The sequence below is a fragment of the Vigna unguiculata genome, chromosome 10, assembly GCF_037176805.1.
Source record: "Vigna unguiculata cultivar grain cowpea cultivar isolate G323 ecotype 2 chromosome 10, ASM3717680v1, whole genome shotgun sequence".
Taxonomy (NCBI): Eukaryota; Viridiplantae; Streptophyta; class Magnoliopsida; order Fabales; family Fabaceae; genus Vigna; species Vigna unguiculata.
In genome coordinates, this window is record NC_140801.1 from 3,690,677 (window position 1) to 3,712,859 (window position 22,183).

At 31.0% G+C, this 22,183-nt stretch overlaps 2 protein-coding genes and 1 pseudogene across 2 annotated transcripts; 1 reads left to right on the forward strand and 2 right to left on the reverse strand.

The window, feature by feature from the left end:
* The first annotated feature begins 348 nt into the window (after positions 1 to 348).
* LOC146882013 (uncharacterized) lies at positions 349 to 1,434 on the forward strand. The gene is made up of 3 exons (XM_085667939.1): positions 349 to 491; positions 928 to 1,059; positions 1,179 to 1,434. Exons 1-3 carry the CDS (start codon positions 404 to 406, stop codon positions 1,274 to 1,276), a joined length of 318 nt encoding a protein of 105 aa, XP_085524065.1. The 5' UTR covers positions 349 to 403; the 3' UTR covers positions 1,277 to 1,434.
* A 12,673-nt stretch (positions 1,435 to 14,107) lies between these two features.
* LOC146882014 (uncharacterized) lies at positions 14,108 to 16,963 on the reverse strand. Its single transcript, XM_085668146.1, has 10 exons — positions 16,682 to 16,963; positions 16,411 to 16,597; positions 16,063 to 16,310; positions 15,354 to 15,986; positions 15,023 to 15,258; positions 14,787 to 14,948; positions 14,608 to 14,712; positions 14,463 to 14,538; positions 14,286 to 14,381; positions 14,108 to 14,203 (listed from the first exon to the last, which is right to left on the reverse strand). The coding sequence occupies exons 1-10, from the start codon at positions 16,961 to 16,963 to the stop codon at positions 14,108 to 14,110; spliced, it is 2,121 nt and encodes a 706-aa protein (XP_085524272.1).
* Positions 16,964 to 17,078: 115 nt separating this feature from the next.
* On the reverse strand, positions 17,079 to 20,273 carry LOC146882015 (uncharacterized; annotated as a pseudogene).
* Positions 20,274 to 22,183: the final 1,910 nt, after the last annotated feature.

Consider the following 22,183-nt stretch of genomic DNA (forward strand, 5'->3'; position numbering starts at 1 on the left):
AACAAAACTCAAGTTAAATTTAATCTTTTTCTTTCCCCTTTCTCCACTGATTTTTTTGCCTTCACTTCATTCATATTGAACATCTATCTAATCATCAATCACACTTGAACCTGTTGAAGATGCTTCTGGATATTGATTTGAATGCTCCCTGTGAAAATTCTCACCCTCTGCACACTCTAACACCACTCATTGACGGTAACAAACCACTTCCTAACCATGAAACACAACAGGGTTCAAACAATCAAGGTGCTGTAACTTTTAAGTTTTGTTTCTTTTTTTTTATTATGTGCCATTTTCAAACACTTTTTTAATGTCTCATTTTTGTATACCTATGTTAGTGCATGCAAAATTTCCAACCTTTCCTTTGGATATTGATCTCAACATTCCTTACAAGGAAGCATCCATGGTGGATTCCAACGAAGGATTTCTTGCAACCCAACATGATTCAAACCATGGAGGAAAGAAAGAAAATTTGTTAACAAAAGGAACAGGTAACATAAGCCATTAACAACAAATATCATATATTAAAGTCCATGATTTAGGTCTCCAACAAAAATTTTTTAGGCCTTCAATAAATATCACTAACTATTTTAGGTCTAAAAATCCTTGAATTTACTTCAAACTTCATTTTTAAATTTGTTTTAAACTCTCAAACTCTTTGAGTCATTCCGATAATTATAACAACATTTTCATGATAAATTTAACCAAAAAAAAAAAACTTACATTAAAAAAAAATCAAATTAAAGACATTCATAATATAACAAAATTAAAAAGTTATCCCAATAAAAGATCAAGAAAACTATTAAATTTTTTTACTTGAAAAAATAAATTTTCCTTCCTAAGAAGAAATCACATTATGCATTTATCTTGTTTTTAATATATTTTTTTTAGGTGTAGTACATATAAACTTTTCAATGTTTCCTTTAGATTTTGATCTCAACATTCCATACATTGATCCCAATGTTAATGAGAACGAAGCATCCAACAAGATAAATGGTGGAACCCAACATGTCTCAAACAATGGAGGCAATGGAGAAGATAGAGACAAATTCATTCAAGGTATTTGATTTTTTATTTTCTCAATACTAATTTGGTTTCTTTTTTCTTGAACATGGGTTCTATATATGCAGGATATTTGTCACTTTTTGAATATATATTTCTTTGTTTTATCTGTTCAGGACGTGCAAAACTATCATCCATGCCTATAGACATTGATTTGAACACCTCGTATGCTGACATTGAAGCCTCGATGATGGACTATAAAAACACTGAGTGATGTGTTACTCAGAAACATGAATGTGTGTCCATTGTATGATGTCTCTAGAATTCAGTTTGAAGATGTTTTTTTTTTTTCAATAAGATGATGTAGACAACAACATGCATGTCTAGATGAGGTTGACACCTTGTTTAATTGATGTGTGAGCTTCACATGGTTTGAAGAGTTTAGAGAAAGAAAATGGAATTGAAAACAAAATAAAATGCTATTTTTTTTTAATCTTATTTTTAGGAACCAAAATGATAAGAATAATAAATGATGCAGAATTTACTATACATTCATTGTAAGTGTTAAATCATTTTAATTTGAATAAATGGTTGTTTAAGGTTCATAACTATTGATTTATTTTATTTTTAGTAACAAATAAAATTTCAAAACTTTTAATTCTATTTTTTTAACTCGGATAATGATTCAGATAATTAAACAGTTAGTTTTTAGTTATTTTTATGTTTATTTATTTGAGGAAAAATAATTTTAATATGCAGTTAATCTTAAAAAAACATGTTATGCTTTTGTTTCGTATTTTATAACACTACTAAAAAAATTTATATTTTCTGCCAATTTTGTTATGAATTTGTTTTTAAGAAATACTTATAGATTTTGTTATGAAAAAAAATTGTAGAAAATTGATACCAATTTTTTTGCAAAAATAGTTTGTATAAAACACTTTTCGCAACAAATTTTGTAGGAAATACTTACGAATTTTATAATTTTGTAAGAAATAATTACCCACGAAAGAATAACATGTCAATTAAAATTTTTAAAAAAAATAGTAGAAAAAATATTTTCTTGCAAACTTTTTTAACAAATTTGCGAGAAGATTCTCATGTAATATAAGAATTTTTAGTAGTGTAAATTTAAAATCTTGATTAGTTTTTAAAGGTTAATTGCACATTAATATTTACTTTAAATTTAATAAATATATATGACAATTTTTAAAAATCTCACATGTTTTCAATTATATTAACCGTTAACCGATTTCAAACAAAAATCAATAATATTAAACTTATTGCATAGTTTATTTTATTGTATTGAAAACAAAATATATTAATACTTCATTAAAATAAGTCAACTACTTATTCATTTTATTAATTAACATGTGATATAATATATGATGTAGGAATACGATACATGGATACGTGTCGTATCCGATGCAGTGATATTTTTATTTTGTAAATAATAGAATATGATACATAATATATGTATATTGACAAATATACAATAATTTTTAAAAACATGATAAATATATAATTGTTATAGTGTGAATCCAAATTAAATACATATATACTAAATAACATAAAATATTATAAATTATTTTCATCACAAAAGTAATACTATTGTATTGTTATATAGATTATAATTTCATTGATAAGTATCAGTCAAATATTTTAAAATATTGATCATGAATATGTGTTAGACATATCAAGTTAAATTATAGGTTCATTGTAAGATCTAATTAATAATTAACAAGAGAAAAAACTCATTCCACCAAAAACACTTGAAACAAAACTGACATTCTTTAAAGATGAAAAAAAAAACTTAAAAGATAGTTTCTCTTTTTGCTTATACTAATTAATATTATAGAATTACTAATGTATAATGTATGAATAGTTTTTCATAAAGGATTTGTAACATACTTTGTTTTATTAAAAGTTTATTATGGAATTATTATTATTAAAATTTAGAGACTAATTTTAGACACTAATTTTTTAGTAATTAAAATTTTGCTAACTAATGTTACGTATTAATTGAGACTCTACTTTACAAACTAATTATAATTTTGTATTCATGATAGAGACTACTTTATATACCAATAATTTTTAGTTTATAAATTGATATCTAAATTAACCATTGGTTAACTATTTTTTGTCTTTAAAATTGGATGATATTTAATGATTTTCTTGTAATAATAGTATTTTAATTTGAATCTTATTTAATATCTATTATCAATTATATTTTATAAAAGTCATAGTTTTAAAACCACTAACTATAAAATGAATAGTTTTCATTAACATTTTTGTTTTTTCTTTTACATTAAACCGTTGAAAGAATATAATTTCCGTTAGATTATTTTAACCACAACATTTATTTAAATTCTTTTAATATTTATAAATTTTTATGATTAATGTTCGATTTGAAAATCTCATAATCAATTTCTCGTGTTTTTGTGTGCTTTTAACTTACCACATTTAAAAGCTGTATGCTAGAAAACTGTGTGCTTCATTGTGTCTTTCTGCGTGTACCTATTCGCGATTTCTAGAAACTTATAAAATTTTGGCTAAAATTATCATTTTGTCCTAACTTTTGTTTTAATCATTCAATTTGGTCCATTTTTATTCAATTAACTCCATTTTGTTGTTAAAGCGAGTCAATCAGGTCATTTCTGTCAAATTGACATTATTTTTTCGATTGTGTTTTTAAGTTTTTCTTTTGTCACATGTTAGGTCCTTGCCATGCTATGTCACCACGTTTGTGCCACATGATAGTGTTGGTGGTGACACGTGTCAAAGTTAATATCTGTCACGTGTCAATGTTAGTTCCAGGTGGTAGTGCCTTGAATTCAATTGAGTCCTTATACTTGAAATTTTGACTCAATTGACTCTAATATTTTTTTTTAAAATGAAATAATGTTGTCCATCTCCAAAATGGAATCAAATTAGTTATTAAGTCTACATACAACTTATATATACGTGTTAATTTTTTTAGAATTATAAATCAAATCACTTCACATAAATATTAAAATTAATTTTATTTTTTATATTTTTATTTTCAATAGAAAAAAAAATTATTTTAAATTTATAATTTTTTTATTATTACAAATGTTAATGTAAAGTAACACTTTTTTTTAATTTTAATATTTGAAATACAGTTTTTTAAACAAAGGAAAATACAGTTTTTTAAAATTATTTCAAATACAATTTTTTAAACAAGGGCAGTTCTTTAAATTATTTTAAATACAGTTTTTTAGACAAAGGAAAATACAAATTGAAATTATTTAAAATATTAAAATTTAAAATTACATGTTTCACTATACATTTTTAATATTTTGAAAACATTATAAGTTTAAAATAGGTATTTTTTTTTTAAATTTAAATTAACAAATAAAATAAATTTCAATGTTTAGGTGAAGCGATTTGATATATAAATTCTAAAATAATATTTTAACATGTATATATAAGTTGTAATTAGACTTAATTACTAATTTGATCTCATTCTAGCAATGGCAGATCTTGCTTAAGAATGTTGGGGGAGCTAAAATAATATACTCAACATTTATAAAGTTGTATTCTCATAGTGAGGACGTTTTCTTCTACCACGTTCAAAATAATTAATATCAAATTCATCACTTGTAATGTTTTGAACCTTAAGAAATGACTCTTGTAATTAAATAATTTGATTATTAGTATGATGTTTAAGATTATGTAAAAAATTTGAATTTATTTTGTTTTCACCTTCATGGGCAACTTCCCTTTTATTACTTTTAAAATATAATTTATTCTTTCATTCTTCATCCATATACCTTTTTTTAAAAAAAATATAACTCAAAAATAGTTTGTCATAATCTAATCAAAAATTCAAAGACATAATTACTAAAAAAAACCCTCTATGATATAATAAAGCACAATTGAAAATTGATTATGAAAAAACACATAGTATGTTTGTAATGTCCCATTTAATAGATAAATCTAATTAAATAAAACATCACATAAATTATAATATCCAAAGGGCATGAGACTTAAAGTATAAGGATTTTACAGTCATCCAAATCTACCAACGAGAAAACAGAGCCATGCACAATGCTAGAACAAAATATAAAAGTTTCAACGGATGACCAAAAGCTTGCTCATAGCAAGAGATTACAATATAACAAAGGTCTTTCAAAACATGAGTCCAACATCAACCCATGACCATCTAGGCTGCAGCATCTCCATTGTCACTACGACCACCAGGGGTTTTCATATCTGCTCACACCAAAGAATTGATGATCATTGCAAAAAGGAAAAACCACACAAGAAGACAGACACAAGCAAGAAGGGTAAGTTAGAGTAAAAAGGTTTTATCATACAATTAAGCATAAAATTTAAAAGTCAAGAACACATCAATCAATCAAGCATGTGATAGCAAACAACAATACTCTAAGACTCAATTTATCTGTATACATATAATCGGTCAGATTCATTGGATGCTTGCACTTGTGGTGACCTCTACTACTCTACAGAGCCATTGCCAATGGGTTTCACCTTACCACGCACAATGTTAGCCTTCAAGCATCTAAGGCCATTATCCTGCCAAAGACTAGAGCCTCCTACTACTCTCACCACTTGAGACAGTCCGCTCTACGTGAGACTAATTGACTCTTTAGAGTTTCGATGCAATCCTTACTTGAATCCTTACCTAATTATATACACTACGACACCATCATGAAACCTTACCAAGAGGTTCATGGAATTATGTCCATCACATACGACACCACCATGAGATCTCACCAAGAGATTCATGGAATTACGTCCATCACATCCAACACCACCATGAAGTCTCACCAAGAGTTTCATGGAATTACGTAAATTTTCATACCATAGCTATGTCTCACCAACCACCCATAGATTTATCAAGCATACCAATCTCATGCCAATATCCAACCAATCAACAAATCAACCAATCAACCAATCATGATTCATGCACTTATTCATACCAAGCTCATCAATTTCAGTCCTATACAATCAGATAACACATGCATATTCATATACTTAATGGTTTAAATAGGGTAATCTAATCAATCATACAACCAACAACCGAAAATATGGAAGAGAATAGCCATAGAGCAAGTTCCTACACCAGTCTTGCTCAAGCCATGGGCCCTCGCTCAGACGAAAGGGGTCTTTCGCTTGAGCTACAGGCTCTCGCTGAGGCGAGACTGCCAACAGATAGCCCTGCACGTTTCACGAGTTCTCGCTTAGGCAAGACCCTCTCGCCTGAGCGAGATGACTCATTGCTCAAAATGAAAGCTCTCCGCCTAAGCGAGAGCTCGAACAGAAACTGGGGTAAGGTTCTACTATTCTTGCCTAGGCGAGATGAACTCGCTTAGACGAAAATACCAGTTCTTGCCACTGTTCCAACATGCATCAAACAAACATCACATACAAAACAACATTTCAAGGTATTCCATGCAACCACAATAGCACACAAGTCATATAAACACGAGGCAAAGCCGAGAATAGGCAGATATACAGAGAATACGAAAAACCCTAGCTTTCCTTACTTGGAATACGCTAGCAAAAGCAACAGTGCCTCAAGAAAGAGCGCTACAGCTCTAAGAACTGATAAAGGAGCTGAAAAATGCATACAAGGATGACAATGGGGTTATAAGGATAAACCTTATACTATACAGGTGCACACACGACGAAAAAGGAAGAAAAGGGATGTTCGACTTACTTGAAGAAGGCTTCCGGCCCGTAGAGGAAACTGGCTCAAACCCTAGCAGAGCTCTGAAAAGATCAGAAGAGTGTGTAAGGAGAAAAGGGTTGTCTTGCGAAATGGGGGCAGAATGAGAGGTATAGGTCTGGAAAAGGGTTTTGGGCACCCTATGGGTTGGCCTTAGGCCCAATAGAATAGGTTAGGCCCTTAAACATTTAGGGCAGAAATTAAGTGGGCCTTACAATGTTACTTTTTCCTCTATATTGATAAAAAATGAAAATATAAAGGCTCATGAGATGAAAAAAAAATGTTAATTATTAAACTAATATTTGACTATCAAGTGAGACAAAAAAGAGTTTTTTTTTTTCTTTAAGAATGGAAGAGAACATAAAATATGAGAGTAAAATAATGAGTTTGTGTTTAACTTTTTTTTTTCTTCAAAAATAAAAAGATAGAAAACATGTGAGACTCAAAGATAAGTATAATATCTAAAAGACTCAAAAGACAATGTGAAAAAAGAATCTTAATAAATATTTTTATTCTTTATAATATTTGATTTTATATTTTATTTATTAACATCATAAAAGAAAGTAAAAAATACTTAATTTTATTTCCATTAGTTTTCCATAAATACTACATATAATTTCAAAATAAAATAAATAAAAATTCAATATATAAATTTTAAAAATTTTAAAAGTATCGGGGGCCATAGCCCCTCACGTCACATAAAAGGTCTATCCCTACATTCTAAAGGGGACAAATTTGATCTATTTAAAAAAAAAAATAGAACTCAATTGAATCAAAATTTCAAATATAAGAACTGAACTAAATTCAAAATACTATCATGTGGAACTAACTTTAATTTGTGACACTGACACATGTCATTAACCTTTTCATGTAACATTGGTAAGCACTTGACACATGGCAAAAAAGAAATTTAAACAAAAATTTGAAAAAAACACACAAAGTGACATTTGTATATATATAAAGACCGTATTAACATCTACCTGACAAAAATATCTAATTGAATTTTGTAAAAGAAATTATAAAACTTAATTAAACAAAACTAAATTTTAAATTACATTAACTTATTTTTTATTTGATTTGAATTAGTTTGACGGTGTAAAAAGATAATTTTTTATGTGAATTTAAAAGTTGACGCTTGTAACATAATCTAATAAAGTATTTGAACAAAATATAGAATATTTTGAAATACAATTTAAACATAAACAAATTATACAAAAATACAAATATTTATAAAGAAAAGTCAAAATAAAATTTTTATTCTCATTCGGTTGTTGCTCCTACATATGTACATATATCTACTCATATACAGTAAAATCATCGCATGTCATAAACCAAGAACAAATCCAAAGGTAAGTTATTGAAAATAAATTTTTAATATAAGATAACGATATAAAGGTAACAACTTCATTAGCAATCCATAAACATTTCAATTTAAATCAAATACAAATATACAATAGTCATATGTACCACATATAGATTTAAGGAAGATTCTTATTAAGTATATGGTATAAGATATTACCATTTGATCCAATCCAAAACCTAAATTTATAAGCGAACCCAAAAATAATTTATCACGATAAGTTCATCACAACTCATGTTGTATATCTACACATGTCACGATGTGTAAGAACTCCCATTCAGCTTCTCACCACCTCATATCTTATGTGGAACCATCAGTGAAGTTAGAATATCTTTGTTACAACATAGTTGTCAATACTTAATACACAAATCAAACAATAATTCACATATCAGTACATATATCACTAATGCAAATTGAACTTTTAACATCAAGATATTATCCCGTTTATTTTGAAATTGACATAAAATGGTATACAATGGCAATTTTGTAATATTGAGGCACATATTACATCGATTATAAAAAAAACCAACATAATTTTCTATGAATAACACTAGTTATTGAAAGTAACCAATGTAATATAATATCTATGACACATTTCTAATTTAATATTTTTAGGTTGATATTAAATCGGTTATATGACACAACTGATCTAATAACTCCTCATTCCATTTCATCTGTGTGACCCATCATTTATGTTATCTTTGTTCTCATTGCAAAGTTTTCTTCAATCTATGTTGTGATCTTCATTTCTTCCATCTCCATTCTTCTTTGAAGCTGGTGCTACTACGAACCATTACCGTTCTTGGTGTTTCATTATTTATTTCACTTTCACTATGGGTAATAGAAAGGTATTTTTGTTTGTGCATCCTCTGTTCGTGTTTGGCCTCAATCGTCCCACTACACTACTTTCATACCCTCCTCCTTTCGAATGTGTCTCCTCCATTCATCCCTCGACGATGTTGTGCCCTGCGATTATTCGCACTTTGGCATTGTTGTTGGACCCATTGTTAGCGCATCATAGCAACCCTAGATCCCTATGCCTTAAGACCTTCAATGATTTTCTCTCTAGGAAAACCTACATTTTTGGGTAGCCAATCCATGCATGATTTTTTCATTTTTTTGTTGTTCTTTTCATTTCTAAATGAAAATTTTTAATCTATCAACTATTTTCCTATTTTTTACTCATTTTTCTTACTCTAAGTATTGTTTCTTTGTTTGCACGTGATTGCAATTGCGGACTCTATTTTGATCCTTTTGTGATGTTAAATTAAGGGCTTATTGTATTTGTTAATGTGCAATATATATTTTTTTTGTTTTCTTATAATGTTTGATTTTGTTTTTAATTTTGCAGGTCTTAACTCCTTGACAAATATATCAAGTCGTACAAGTAGTAAACATTAAGAATGAATATCATTTTTCCAAGGGACTTGTGTAATACTAACCAACTTTACAATTAATAGACTAAAGAATATTTCCAAAATTTATGTTATGTATAAGAAGTAAAATTATGCATAAACAATTAAAAACACCTTTGGAAGTTTATCACCTTAGAAGATGGAAAACTTGAAATGAAATGGAATGTTATTGTTGATATTAGGTTTCATCGACCTCACTATCATGTACTTAATCATTTAATTCCTCTCTATTCAAATGCCAATGCCAACCCACAAGTTTACTCAAACATGAATCCCTTAGTAGAATGAGCCTAGGTTTCCTTATTAAGAGTTAATTCCTTGAGCTCCCAAAAAAAATGTTTTAGCAACTAGGGTTTAAGACAACTAATGAGTCAAGTTTCATTCCAAGATACAAGCTTCAACAGGCATTTTGTTCTAGTTCTAGATTTCAAAAGATATTTTTCAACACCTAATGAATCACATATCAAGTAATGAGTAATCACACCAAAAAAAACAATAAGCAAAGAAACAAGAAATACTAAAATTTAATGGAATATATATATATATATATATATATATATATATATATATATATATATATATATATATATATATATATATACTCCCAATAGTAAAAAAAATAATAAAGGAAGAAGATGGATATACAAGAAGAGAGATGCACACAAACCTTAAAAAATATCAGATATTGCTAAACAACATTTTCGCCATAAATTTTAAAAAAATTACAAATAAATAAAATTAAAGACATGCAATATGTAACCAAGTTAAAAAAAAAAAAAACTATCAATAAAAGATAAAAAAAAGCTACTAAATTTTTTTTCTTGAAAAATTAAATTTTCCTTCCTAAGAAGAAAACACATGTAAATATTTATCATGTTTTTAATATAATTTTTTTAAAGTGTTCAGTACATACAAACTTTTCAATGTTTCCTTTAGATTTTGATCTCAACATTCCATACATTGATTCCAATGTGAATGACAACGAAGCATCCAACAAAGGACTGATAAATGGTGGAACCCAACATGTCTCAAACAATGGAGCCAAGGAAGAAGACAGAGACAAATCCATTCAAGGTCTTTGATTTTTTATTTTCTAAATACTAATTTGCTTTCTTTTTTTTCTTGAAACATAGCTTCTTTTGTCACTTTTTGAATATATATTTCTTTGTTTTCTTCTGTTCAGGACGTGCAAATCTATCATTCATGCCTATTGACATTGATCTGAAACACCTTATATGTTGACGATGAAGCCTCAGTGATGGAACAAGAGTGAGTGATGTGTTACTCATAAACATGTGTGTCCATTGTATAAACAAGATGTCTCTAGAATTGAGTTTGAAGATGTTTTTTTTTTTTTTTCTTTTCTCAATAAGATGATTTAGACAACAACATGCATGTCTAGATGAAGTTGACACCTTGTTTAATTGATGTGTAAGCTTCACATGGTTTGAAGAGTTTAGAGAAAGAAAAGGGAATTCAAAACTAAATAAAATGCTGTTTTTTTTTTAATTTTATTTTTAGGAACTAAAATGATAAGAATAATAAATGATGCAGAATTTAGTATACATTCATTGTAGGTGTTAAATCATTTTAATTTGAATCAATGGTTTGTTTAAGTATCATAACTATTGATTTATTTTATTTTTAGTAACAAATAGAATTTCAAAACTTTTAATTCTAGTATTATTATTTTTTAACTCGGATAATGATTCAGATAATTAAACACTTAGTTTTTAGTAATTTTTATGTGTATTTATGTGAGAAAAAAATAATTTTAATATGCAGTTAATCTTAGAAAAAAAGAAGAAAAACTTGGTATGCTTTGTTTCGTGTTTTATTAATTTAAAATCTTGCTTAGTTTTTTAAAGGTTAATTGCACATTGATATTTACTTTAAATTTAATAAATACGTATGAGAATTTTTAAAAATCTCCCATGTTCTCAATGATATTAACAGTTAAGATGAAACGAGGATTTTAGTCTAAAAGTGATTGGAGAATGTTCAAGTTTTAGTGTACATATCTGTAGACTTTCTCTTATACTCTTTTGTATGGATTGAGATTATTTTTATGGTGGTACTAAAACAATTAGTATTTAATAATTTAAAGTTAAAATTATATATATAATCAATTTTAAATTACACCAAATTATTTTTTTATTCGATTTGGATTAGTTTAACAATAAAAAATCATATGTTAATTTAAAAGTTGATAAATGCAAATCTATATTGGTAAGAAATACTTGCACAAAGAAAATATAAATAATTAGATAAATGCATTTTGATATTAAATTTTAAATATTGCACGAAGACATGTGATAGTATTTTATTTTGTATCTTATTTATTGTTAATTTTTTAAATATATATAATATTGTATTAGTAGGTGGTAATATTGTAATATTATTAATTTTATAAAGTAAATCATGTAATACGAAAAATTTTAGTAATAAAACCAGTCACTATAAAATGAATAATTTTTAATTAGATTTTTGTGTTTTCTTAAATCAAACCGTTAAAGAAATATAATTTCCGTTTGTTTATTTTAACTGCAATAATTATTTATATTATTATAATATTTTGAATCTTTTACAATTAGTGTTAAATTTGAATATCTCATAATTAGTTTTTCATGTTTTTTACTTTGTTTTGTACTTTTAACTACGATGTTTAGAAGTCGTATGCTACAAAACAGTATGCTAACTTGTGTCTTTTTATCCATACTTGTAAGATAATCTTTAAGTATTAGTGTAAATATTTTTAAATTTATTGACTTCTTTTTGTATGTGTTAAGATCATTTAATATTTTGTGATTAAAATTATCTTATATAATTTTAACTCACCAACTTATTTTTTATTTGGTTTGGATTAGTTTGACAATCTGACAAGATAATTTTTTATATGAATTTAAAACTTGACCGTTGTAATACTTGCATAAAATAAAACAAAATATATAACATAATCTAATAAACGACTTGAACAAAATATATAATATTTTTTAATAAATTTTAAACATATACAAATTATATATAAATCCAAACTAATTATAATTTTGTATATTGTTTTATATACAAATTTAGTTTATATATTGATATATAAAGTAATTGTTATAGTGATTAATTATTTTTTATTTTTAAACAGATAAGATTTAATGATTTTTTTGTAATAATAATATATTACTTTGAATCTTATTTAATATCTATTATCAATTATATTTTATAAATGTCAGTTTTAAAATCACTAACTATATAAAATGAATAATTTTTATTTGCATTTTTATTTTTCTTTTACATTAAACTGTTAAAAGAATATAATTTCATTTAGATTATTTTAACCACAACAATTAGTTATATTCTTTTTAATATTTAGAACTTGTAATAATTAATGTGCAATTTGAATATTTCATAATCAATTTTTTTTCTCGGTGTTTTTCTATTCTATTTCTATCGGTATGTTTTTAATTTATCACATTTAAAAGTGGTGTGCTACAAAACTATGTGCTCACTTGTGTCTTTCTATGTGTACTTGTTTGAGTGTACTTGTCTTAGATTTCTAGAAACTTATAATAAAATTCTCATTTTATCTTAGTTTCAATTATTCAATTTGGTACTTTTCTTTTTTGTTCAATTAAGTCCTATCTTTTGTTAAAATGAGTCAATTAGGTCATATCCATTAAATTGACATCAACATTGTCTTTGTAATTGTCACGCATTAGTTCGTGGTATCTCATAATTAATTTTTCATGTTTTGTGTGTTCTTTCTTTGTTTTTTGTGTACTTTTAACTTACTAGGTTTGAAAGTCGTGTGCTACAAAATAGCGTGTTAAGTTATGTCTTTTGGCATGTACTTGTAAAATAATCTTCAAGTATTAGTTTTAATATCTTTAGACTTTCTTACTTTCTTTGTATGTGTTGAGATCATTGTAATGATGATATTTAAATAATTAGCATTTAATGTTTTGTGGTTAAAATTATATAAGATCAATTTTAAATCACACCAACTTATCTTTTATTTTGTTTAGATTAGTTTCACAGTTTTTTTATATGAACTTAAAAGTTGACTGTTGTAATATTCACTAGTGCAGGGAAGGGAAATGACAGCGGTTATTTTCAGCTTTTGGCTTCGGGTCCGCAACCGCTGCATATACGACCGAGGTAAAAAGCCAGTAGTTTATGCCTCGGTTACAACCCGAGGCATATAAAATATTTACTGCCTCGGTTTCCGCCCAACCGAGGCCTAATGCGTACCAGAAATTCAAAAAAAAAAAATTTTAATATACTTTCTGCCTCGGGTCTGTTTTGACCGCGACAGAAAGTGACATTTACTGCCTCGGTTCTGGTCTAACCGAGGCATATGGCCATTTAAAAAAAAAATTAAAAATTCGAATGATGTTCTGCCTCGGTTTTGGTTACAACCGAGGCATAAAGCTATTTTTCTTTTTTAAATTCTGGTCCTATTTCATTCAAATCTAGCACATTTAACCTGCAAATTTTGAACCAGAAATACAAACCCAGCCAGAAACAATATCATATTATAATTGATGGACTCATTACAATACTTAAATACTATTCATATTGTAGCACTCATTACAATATCATGTGCTTCCATAAACAAATATACTAAGTACTATTGTACATTTGAATAATATACTTTGCCAAAGCTATCCTTAAATATTTGATGGACTTGACGGGGATTGATGTACTGGTACCAAATCTCTGCACACAAGAGAATAATTTAAATTAGTATATAAACTAAGCCAAAATTGCATATAAGTATTTCATATAGTGAAACAATTACCGTTTCCCAACCACTTGTGATACGAGCACGTACAATGGTTGATATCCATTGCATTACATAGTAACCGCACTCATATGAGCCGGTTTGTAAATTACACTACAATGAATGCACATATATAAGTAATTGATGAAGAAAAGAAATTGAATAATTATAATACTATAGACCAAAATAGCAAACCTTGAGGCTCAACCATGCTAGCCTTTTTGTCATAGCAGTTGATTTCCCTAACAACATGCTATGTCCAGCGATTGAACTATGAAAAAGGTAAGGTGTTAACATACAATTATATAAGAAAGAAAGTTCATAAAATTAAGGTTCTTACCAATCTATAACTTGTCTCAGATGGTTAGGAGGAGGCCTGTGCAAGGAACAAAGCCACACAGCAATGTTGTCCTTCATGGAAATTACAACTAGTTGCCAATGACGCCTGCAATAAAAAAAAAATCGTTGTTGTACCTTAAAATAATATATTATAATTAGAAGTCAACAAACTACACTTACCCAGAAATATAAGGGACAAAATATATTTTCTTCCCTTGTCCAAAGCATTCAGTGACGTATGCTTGAATGTCATCAAATTTATTGCCTGCATGAGTGAGTTGGGGGTCTATGAACCCATATACATCACTCAACCCCATATTGTTACTGACACTAAATATATACCTGGACAAAAACATTTATTTAATATAAGTTACTATATAAATTAATTAAACATAATGAATAGTTTAGATGCTTACATCATCCATAACTGAATAAGGGTAATATTCAGTTCTTCTGTACCCGACGCAAGCTCTAAGACATCTTGCTTATGCAGGTACATTGGGATGTCACTATCTCTCCCAAATACATCAGAATCCCATGGAACTACCATCGGCTTATCACTAATGATGTCAGCAAGCTGGTGTAATGCACCAAGAGGATCGTCCAAAGATATTGGAATCTTCATAGGTTCAGGACTTTCCACTTCATGCGGCTATTAGTACATGGAAAAAATAATTTGATTGTGAACATAAATAACATGTAAACTTAAAATGCAAAGTACTATAAGGTGAGTTTGGGGATCCATACCGAAGGGTCAGAAATAGAACCAACTAAATCTTTAGGCCAGGCGAGGAAAGACTGAAATGCCTGTGCCACAGTATATACCTCATCTGTTGGCACAGGAACTAAAGCATCTGGTATAATAACTTCCTCTACAGTGACCTTAACCTCATCATCCGCCAGCTCCATACCATGAAGAATAGTGGCTGCCTCAAATTTTGTTCCACGAGCAAATAGTGTCTTCCCTGTACCATGCAGAACATATAGTTCACATCGATGAGTGTTGTCTGCATCATCCCCTGGTACAGCTGGACCCGAGCAACTCCCCTTTTTGCTTCTACCTGTTGGGGGCACAAAAGGTTCTGCTTGGGGAATTAGTTGCGGAGGGTTGCCATGACCACCAAAATGTTGCTCGAATTGACGCATAACCCTTTCAGTGATTTGTTCTGTCAACCGTTGAGTCAGTTTTTCTTCATACTCAGCACTATGTGTCCATGAAGATTGACTAGAGGAGCCACCAAAAAATTGACGAATGCTGACTCCTGATCCAGCAGCACGCACACGTCCGGGGTGCTCAGGTCGTCCAATTGCAGTAGCAAGAATATCATGACGACCTTCTGGAATGAAAGTACCTTGGGAGCTCTGCTCAACCAAGGAGTCCTACAATATAACACAAGAAAATTAAGAGAAACTCGGTATAAAATGATATTAATGTTTTAGTAAAGTTAACTCTTACAATTTTTTCAGAGATTTCTCGTGCAGTTTCGGAAGTGTAGGTGCCCGATGATCGTAGGCGGGCTAACTTCCACTTTTGATGACGAGATGGTGGTGAAGGAGGCGCAAGACAATCATCTTCAGAAGGTGGGGGCCTAGATTTTTCTTTTTCCTTCAATATCTTTTCTTCAAGCTTTCTATACCCACCACGAGACAATATGTGTGGGTTTTTATTTTTTTTACTTATTGCTTGGGCTTTTGTCCTTATTTCTTGTAACATATAATTTATTTTATGAATTAGTTCAACTTGTAGACAATTTCAACAAATTTTTGAATTCAAGTAAACTAACCTTCCATCACTCAGATGTACGAGACTCAACAAACTGACGCCAAGTGTCTTCATCAATTGAAGTGTATAGCTCACGTGAATCTTCATTCTTTTTAGATCCATAGACATACCTAGACGTTAGTTTTGTCTTAAAACCATGAAAATCTTCGGCGACTACTGCCAGACATCTATGTTTAAGTGTCGACACATTTGGAATATCAAATGTCGTCTGCAATAAAGAAAATGAACATCAATAAGTGTTTTACCAATATAATAAAAATATAAATTAAAAAAATTACGTGACATAATTTACCGTTAGATCCTGCCATATCATGTTCCGTTGAACTTCAGACACATGATCGAAACTAGGAGTAAGGATGGATATTCTTTCACGTGCCAGTACTCCTAAATAGCTTCTAAAGAGGTCTCCATTACGACCTGAAGCTTGACCAGTGATGACGTCAATAATGACATGAGTCTTCTTACCTTTAGCTTTTCTCAACATGAGCTTCCTCAATCTAGTGGCTCCTCTGGTGGTTCTCTTTTTAGGCAATTCATCCTCCGATGATGATGATGAAGTCTGATGGTCAGCCATATATCTGTTGTTAAAAGAAAAAAATACAAAAGATTAATAACAAATAACATATTATTTCACAAAACACGTAAATTTATATTAACAATTCAGATTCATACATAAAGTTATGGATTGGTCATATGTATATTCCCTCATCGTGATCTTCCCGAATTGCTTGTACATCGTCAATAACTGGGGCCTCATCAAAATTTATCGCTGTTTTAAATGGATGAGTGTCAGCAATATGAAGGTTACTCAAATTCTCTTCATTAACATCAATTTGTTTCTTGCCATGAAGAGCAACAAACCAATGTTCAGTTGCAGGATCTTTTACATAAAAAACTTGAGATGGTTGATGTGCCATGATAAAAGGCTCGTCTCGATAACCCACCTTTCGAAAATCAACTAGAGTCATACCCGATTCATCAATTTTGACACCACTCTTATTATCAATCCACTTACATTTGAAGAGTGGAATAGTGAACACAGTATAGTCAACCTCCCATATCTCTTCTATTACACCATAGTACGTCATTGACCCAATTACCGGATTTTGATCTTTATATGTGGAAAATTGCAGCGACTCAGCTTCAAGACTCACTCCACTATTTTGTACTGTGCTTTTATCATCCAAAGACTTTGTGTAGAATGTGCAATTATTAATTTCATAACATGTAGAAGTTACGACATCAAATTTCAATCCATTTGCTAGCCACATCAAAGTCTCAGAAGATTGTGAATCTTTCAAAACCTCAGATTTAAACCAAGGCATGAACGTTTTGTTATGCTCCATCAACTGCCATTTCTCTGATTGTCTTGGATGTTGTTTCTTTACAATGGCTTTGTGTGCAGATAAGTAAGGGATCACCTCATCAGTGTTGTTCAATATGTATAGATGTGCTTGCAATAGTTCTGCGCGAGATTTGGTTACCACATTCACACCCCGGATGTTGTTACTTATAGAACACTTGTTCAACCATGATCTAGGAGGAACTCCTATCGGATTTGCTTTTGTCATGTAATCTGAACAAAACTCAATACTTTCTTCTGCTATATACCTTTCAATCATTGAAGCTTCTGGACGATATTGATTTTTCACGTACCCTTTCAAAATCTTCATATAGCGTTCAATAGGATACATCCATCTTAAGTATACTGGCCCATAGAACTTGATTTCTCTTACCAAATGAACAAGCAAATGTACCATAACATCAAAAAAGGATGGAGGGAAAAACATCTCCAGCTGACACAAGATGATAACAATCTCACTTTGAAGGTCATCTAACTTTAAAGGATCGATGACTTTACTACAAATTGAAGAGAAAAATGAACACAAACGAGTTATAGTTTGTCAAACATTTTTTGGCAAAATTCCACGAATAGCCACCGGTAACAATTGTTGCATTAAGACGTGACAATCATGAGACTTCAGGCCAACAAGCTTCAAATCCTGCATTGACACTAAACTCTTAATATTTGAAGAGTATCCTTGTGGTACCTTGACACTTTTAAGACAAAGGCAAAAACTTATCTTTTCTTGTCTAGACATGGTGTAACATGTGGGAGGCAAATAAGTACGCTTACCAGCCTCCCTTGGTGCCAAGTCTTTGCGAATATTCATTTCAAGCATATCCAACCGAGCATTTACTCCATCTTTTGTCTTTCCTTGAATGTTAAGTAGTGTACCAATCAAGCTATCACACACATTCTTCTCCACATGCATTACATCTATGCAGTGTCTAACCTCTAACTTCGACCAATATGGAAGATCAAAAAATATTGATTTTTTCTTCCAAGGGCTCGTTGTAGATGATTTCTTAGAGGTTTTCCCAAATACATGATGTATTTTATTAACTTTTTCATGAATTTGAAAGCCATTCAATGGAATTGGTGCATCATCATTCTCTTGATGTCCATTAAATGATTTTTTTAACCTTCGATAAGGATGATTCGATTGCAAAAATCTTCGATGGCGCATATATACTGTTTTCCTTCCGTATTTCAATTGATGAGCTGCAGTGTTTTCTTCACATATAGGACATGCTTTATGACCCTTGACACTATATCCTGACAAATTACCGTAAGCTGGAAAATCATTAATTGTGCAAAATAACATTGCACGCATCATGAAAGTCTTAGAAGTAAAAGCATCAAATGTTTCAACCCCATCCTCCCACAACATCTTCAAGTCTTAAACTAGTGGACTGAGATAAACATCTATGTCATTTCCAGGCTGTCTTGGACCGGATATCATCATAGACAACATCATGTACTTTCTCTTCATGCAAAGTCCAGGAGACAAGTTGTAAATAAATAATATAACGGGCCAGCAGCTGTGGTTGGTACTTAAATTACCAAATGGATTCATTCCATCAGTAGCTAAACCAAAGCGAATATTTCTACATTCTTCACCGAATTGGGGGAACTCGTGATCAATATTTTTCCATTGCATTGAATCAGCTGGATGACGAAGCAGGCCGTCACATCTTCTCTCATCTGCATGCCATCGAAGGTTTTTAGCGTCTTTTGGATTCGCAAACAAACGCTTAAGTCTAGGTACGATTGGAAGGTACCATACTACTTTCAAAGCGTGTCCATCCTTTTCTAACTCACCTTTATCTTCATTGTTGATTTTCTCCTTGTACCGTGATAAGCCACACTTCGGACACTTTTTCAATCCTTCAAATTCTTTCCTATAGAGTATGCAATCATTAGGACATGCATGTATCCGTTTATACTCCATACCCATCGGACAAAGAATTTTTTTGGCATCATAGTTGCGAGTGGGTAGTGTATTTCCATCTGGAAGCATTTCATTCAACAACACTAATAATTCTGTGAAACTCTTATCGGTCCACCCATTAGTCGCCTTCAAATTCATCAATCTTAACACCGTTGACAACCTTGTAAACTTAGTTGAACCAACATACAACGGAGTCTCTGAATCAGTAGAGATTGTCTCATACACGTGCGCTTGGGCAAAAGCTTCAGCGCCAACATCACGAATCATGTCCTCTAATTTGTCTTCTTCATGTTGATCTTCCACGATGGAATCCACAAAATTTTCAGTTCGGGAGACAGTTGGAAAGTCTATTAATTCGCCATGCCATGTCCATATTGTATAACTTGGAAGGAAACCATCGCAAATAAGATGTTCCCTAATTGCAGTTGCATTCAACTTTCTCGCATTCAAACAATTCACACAAGGACATCTAAACTTCATTTCATCATCACTTCTACCTTCATAACGTTGCGCAAATTGTATAAATTCTTCTACTCCTTTCTCATACTCAACACTGATGCGTGGCAAGTAAATCCAGTCTCGATCCATACGTTTATATACTGAAATTGTGTGAACAATTTCAGTAATCTTTAAATGAATGATCACCTCGCTTTTGTATTTAAGGTGTGACCCTATCCCATTCAAGAAGATTCACTTCTTCTAGTTTATTGGTACATATTAATTTTAAAACACATATCTTAAATTTTACGAAATTTCGCCAGCATTTCGCATTGGTCTTCAGGTTACACGAAATGAAAGTGATTATTAACCACAGTCAAATATGCACCCAAAGATCAATACAAAACACAATTGACAAATATTCATGAATATTGAGATATGTATATTAAAATAGACATGCACTAATAAACTATTAAGAAGTGATTAATCTTCCTAAACTGTCCAACCGGACAATTCAAGATTGAATACATTTAAATTATTAGTATTGTCTCCTTTTAAAAAAAATACACATTCTTTAAAAAAAATACTTGGAGACAAGTAAATAATTTTCGTATTCAATCTCAAACGGGAAACTATGGCTAACTCCATGCAACGACAATTTGAGATCAAACAAAATAAATTGATTTACTTTAAAATATAAATAAAAAACATACTAAATAAACAATATACTAAACAATTATAAGCTCATAATAAAATTAAGAACCTAGAGTGTGAGACGTGAGTAGCAACGGAGGAGAATCAATTGTACCCACAGTCGGACAACAGGGATACTACGTCAACACTGTCAAAAGTTTAAAATAAATTCTCATGAAATTGATACATACTAACTCCTAGGATCCAAATTATCTTCTAGTACAAACAATCCAAAATTTCTTCCATATTTTTAATAATCTCAAATTCAAGATTGAAAATATAAAAACATACAAGCAATCCAAAAAAATTAAATCCAGCGGATCCAAAAATAATCCAAATCGTAAAAATAAACATACCAAGGAGCGGTGGATTGAATGGAGGCAATGGCAACGGCACCGGAAGAACCTCCTCGAGCTGCGTGCAGTGGCGGTGGAGGCAAACTGAACAGAATTGCAGTAGCCGTTGGTGATGGTTGCTTGAAGAACAAACACGCTGCGGCTCCGGTGGCAGTGCACGACTCCTCAAAGGTGCAGCGACGGTGGTGGTTGGTCAAAGAAGAAGAAGAAGAAGAAGCCGCGGCGGTGCGGTGCTGCGACGAAACGATGCCCTGGAACGTCGGAGGTGTGCGGGATGGTGGGAGCTCTACGTCGGAGGTGTGCGGGACGGTGGCGCAGAGCTGCGCTGGTCGTCGGAGAAGGGCGGAGCAGTGCGGTGGTGGTTGGTCGAAGAAGAAGAATCCGCGGTGCTGGAGCGTCGGGACGGTGGCGCAGAGCTGCGCTGGAGCGTCGGAGGTGTGCCAGACGATGGGAGTTGTGCGTGACGGTGGTGCTGGTCGTCGGAGAACTGAAGGTTGGCCGGAGAAGACGAACTCGCAGAACAACGGAGAAGATGAAATCGCAGAACAATGAAGGAATTGGGGTTTTTTAACCCTACGAAGGGATACTGCCTCGGTTATTCGAAACTGAGGCATATTCTACACTTACTGCCTCGGGTAGGCGCCGAACCGAGGCATATAGTGCCACTACTGCCTCGGTTATTACAGAACCGAGGCATATTCCTTCAGTAAAAAAAATAAAAAATTCAAATTAGGGGTCAACGCAGTGGTCAAAATAATTAAGTGTCTCTACTGCCTCGGTTAAGAGAGAACCGAGGCATATTGCATCAGTGAAAAAAATAAATAAATTAAATTAGTGGTCAAAGCGTTGAATCAAATTTTTTTTAGCTCTATATGCCTCGGTTATTATGACAACCGAGGCATAAAAGTTCAATTTAATTACAAAACTGCCACCGCGTGCTTTTATGCAGCGGTTCCGCATTAACCGAGGCATATATAGCGCTGTAAAAACTCTAAAATACACTAGTGATTG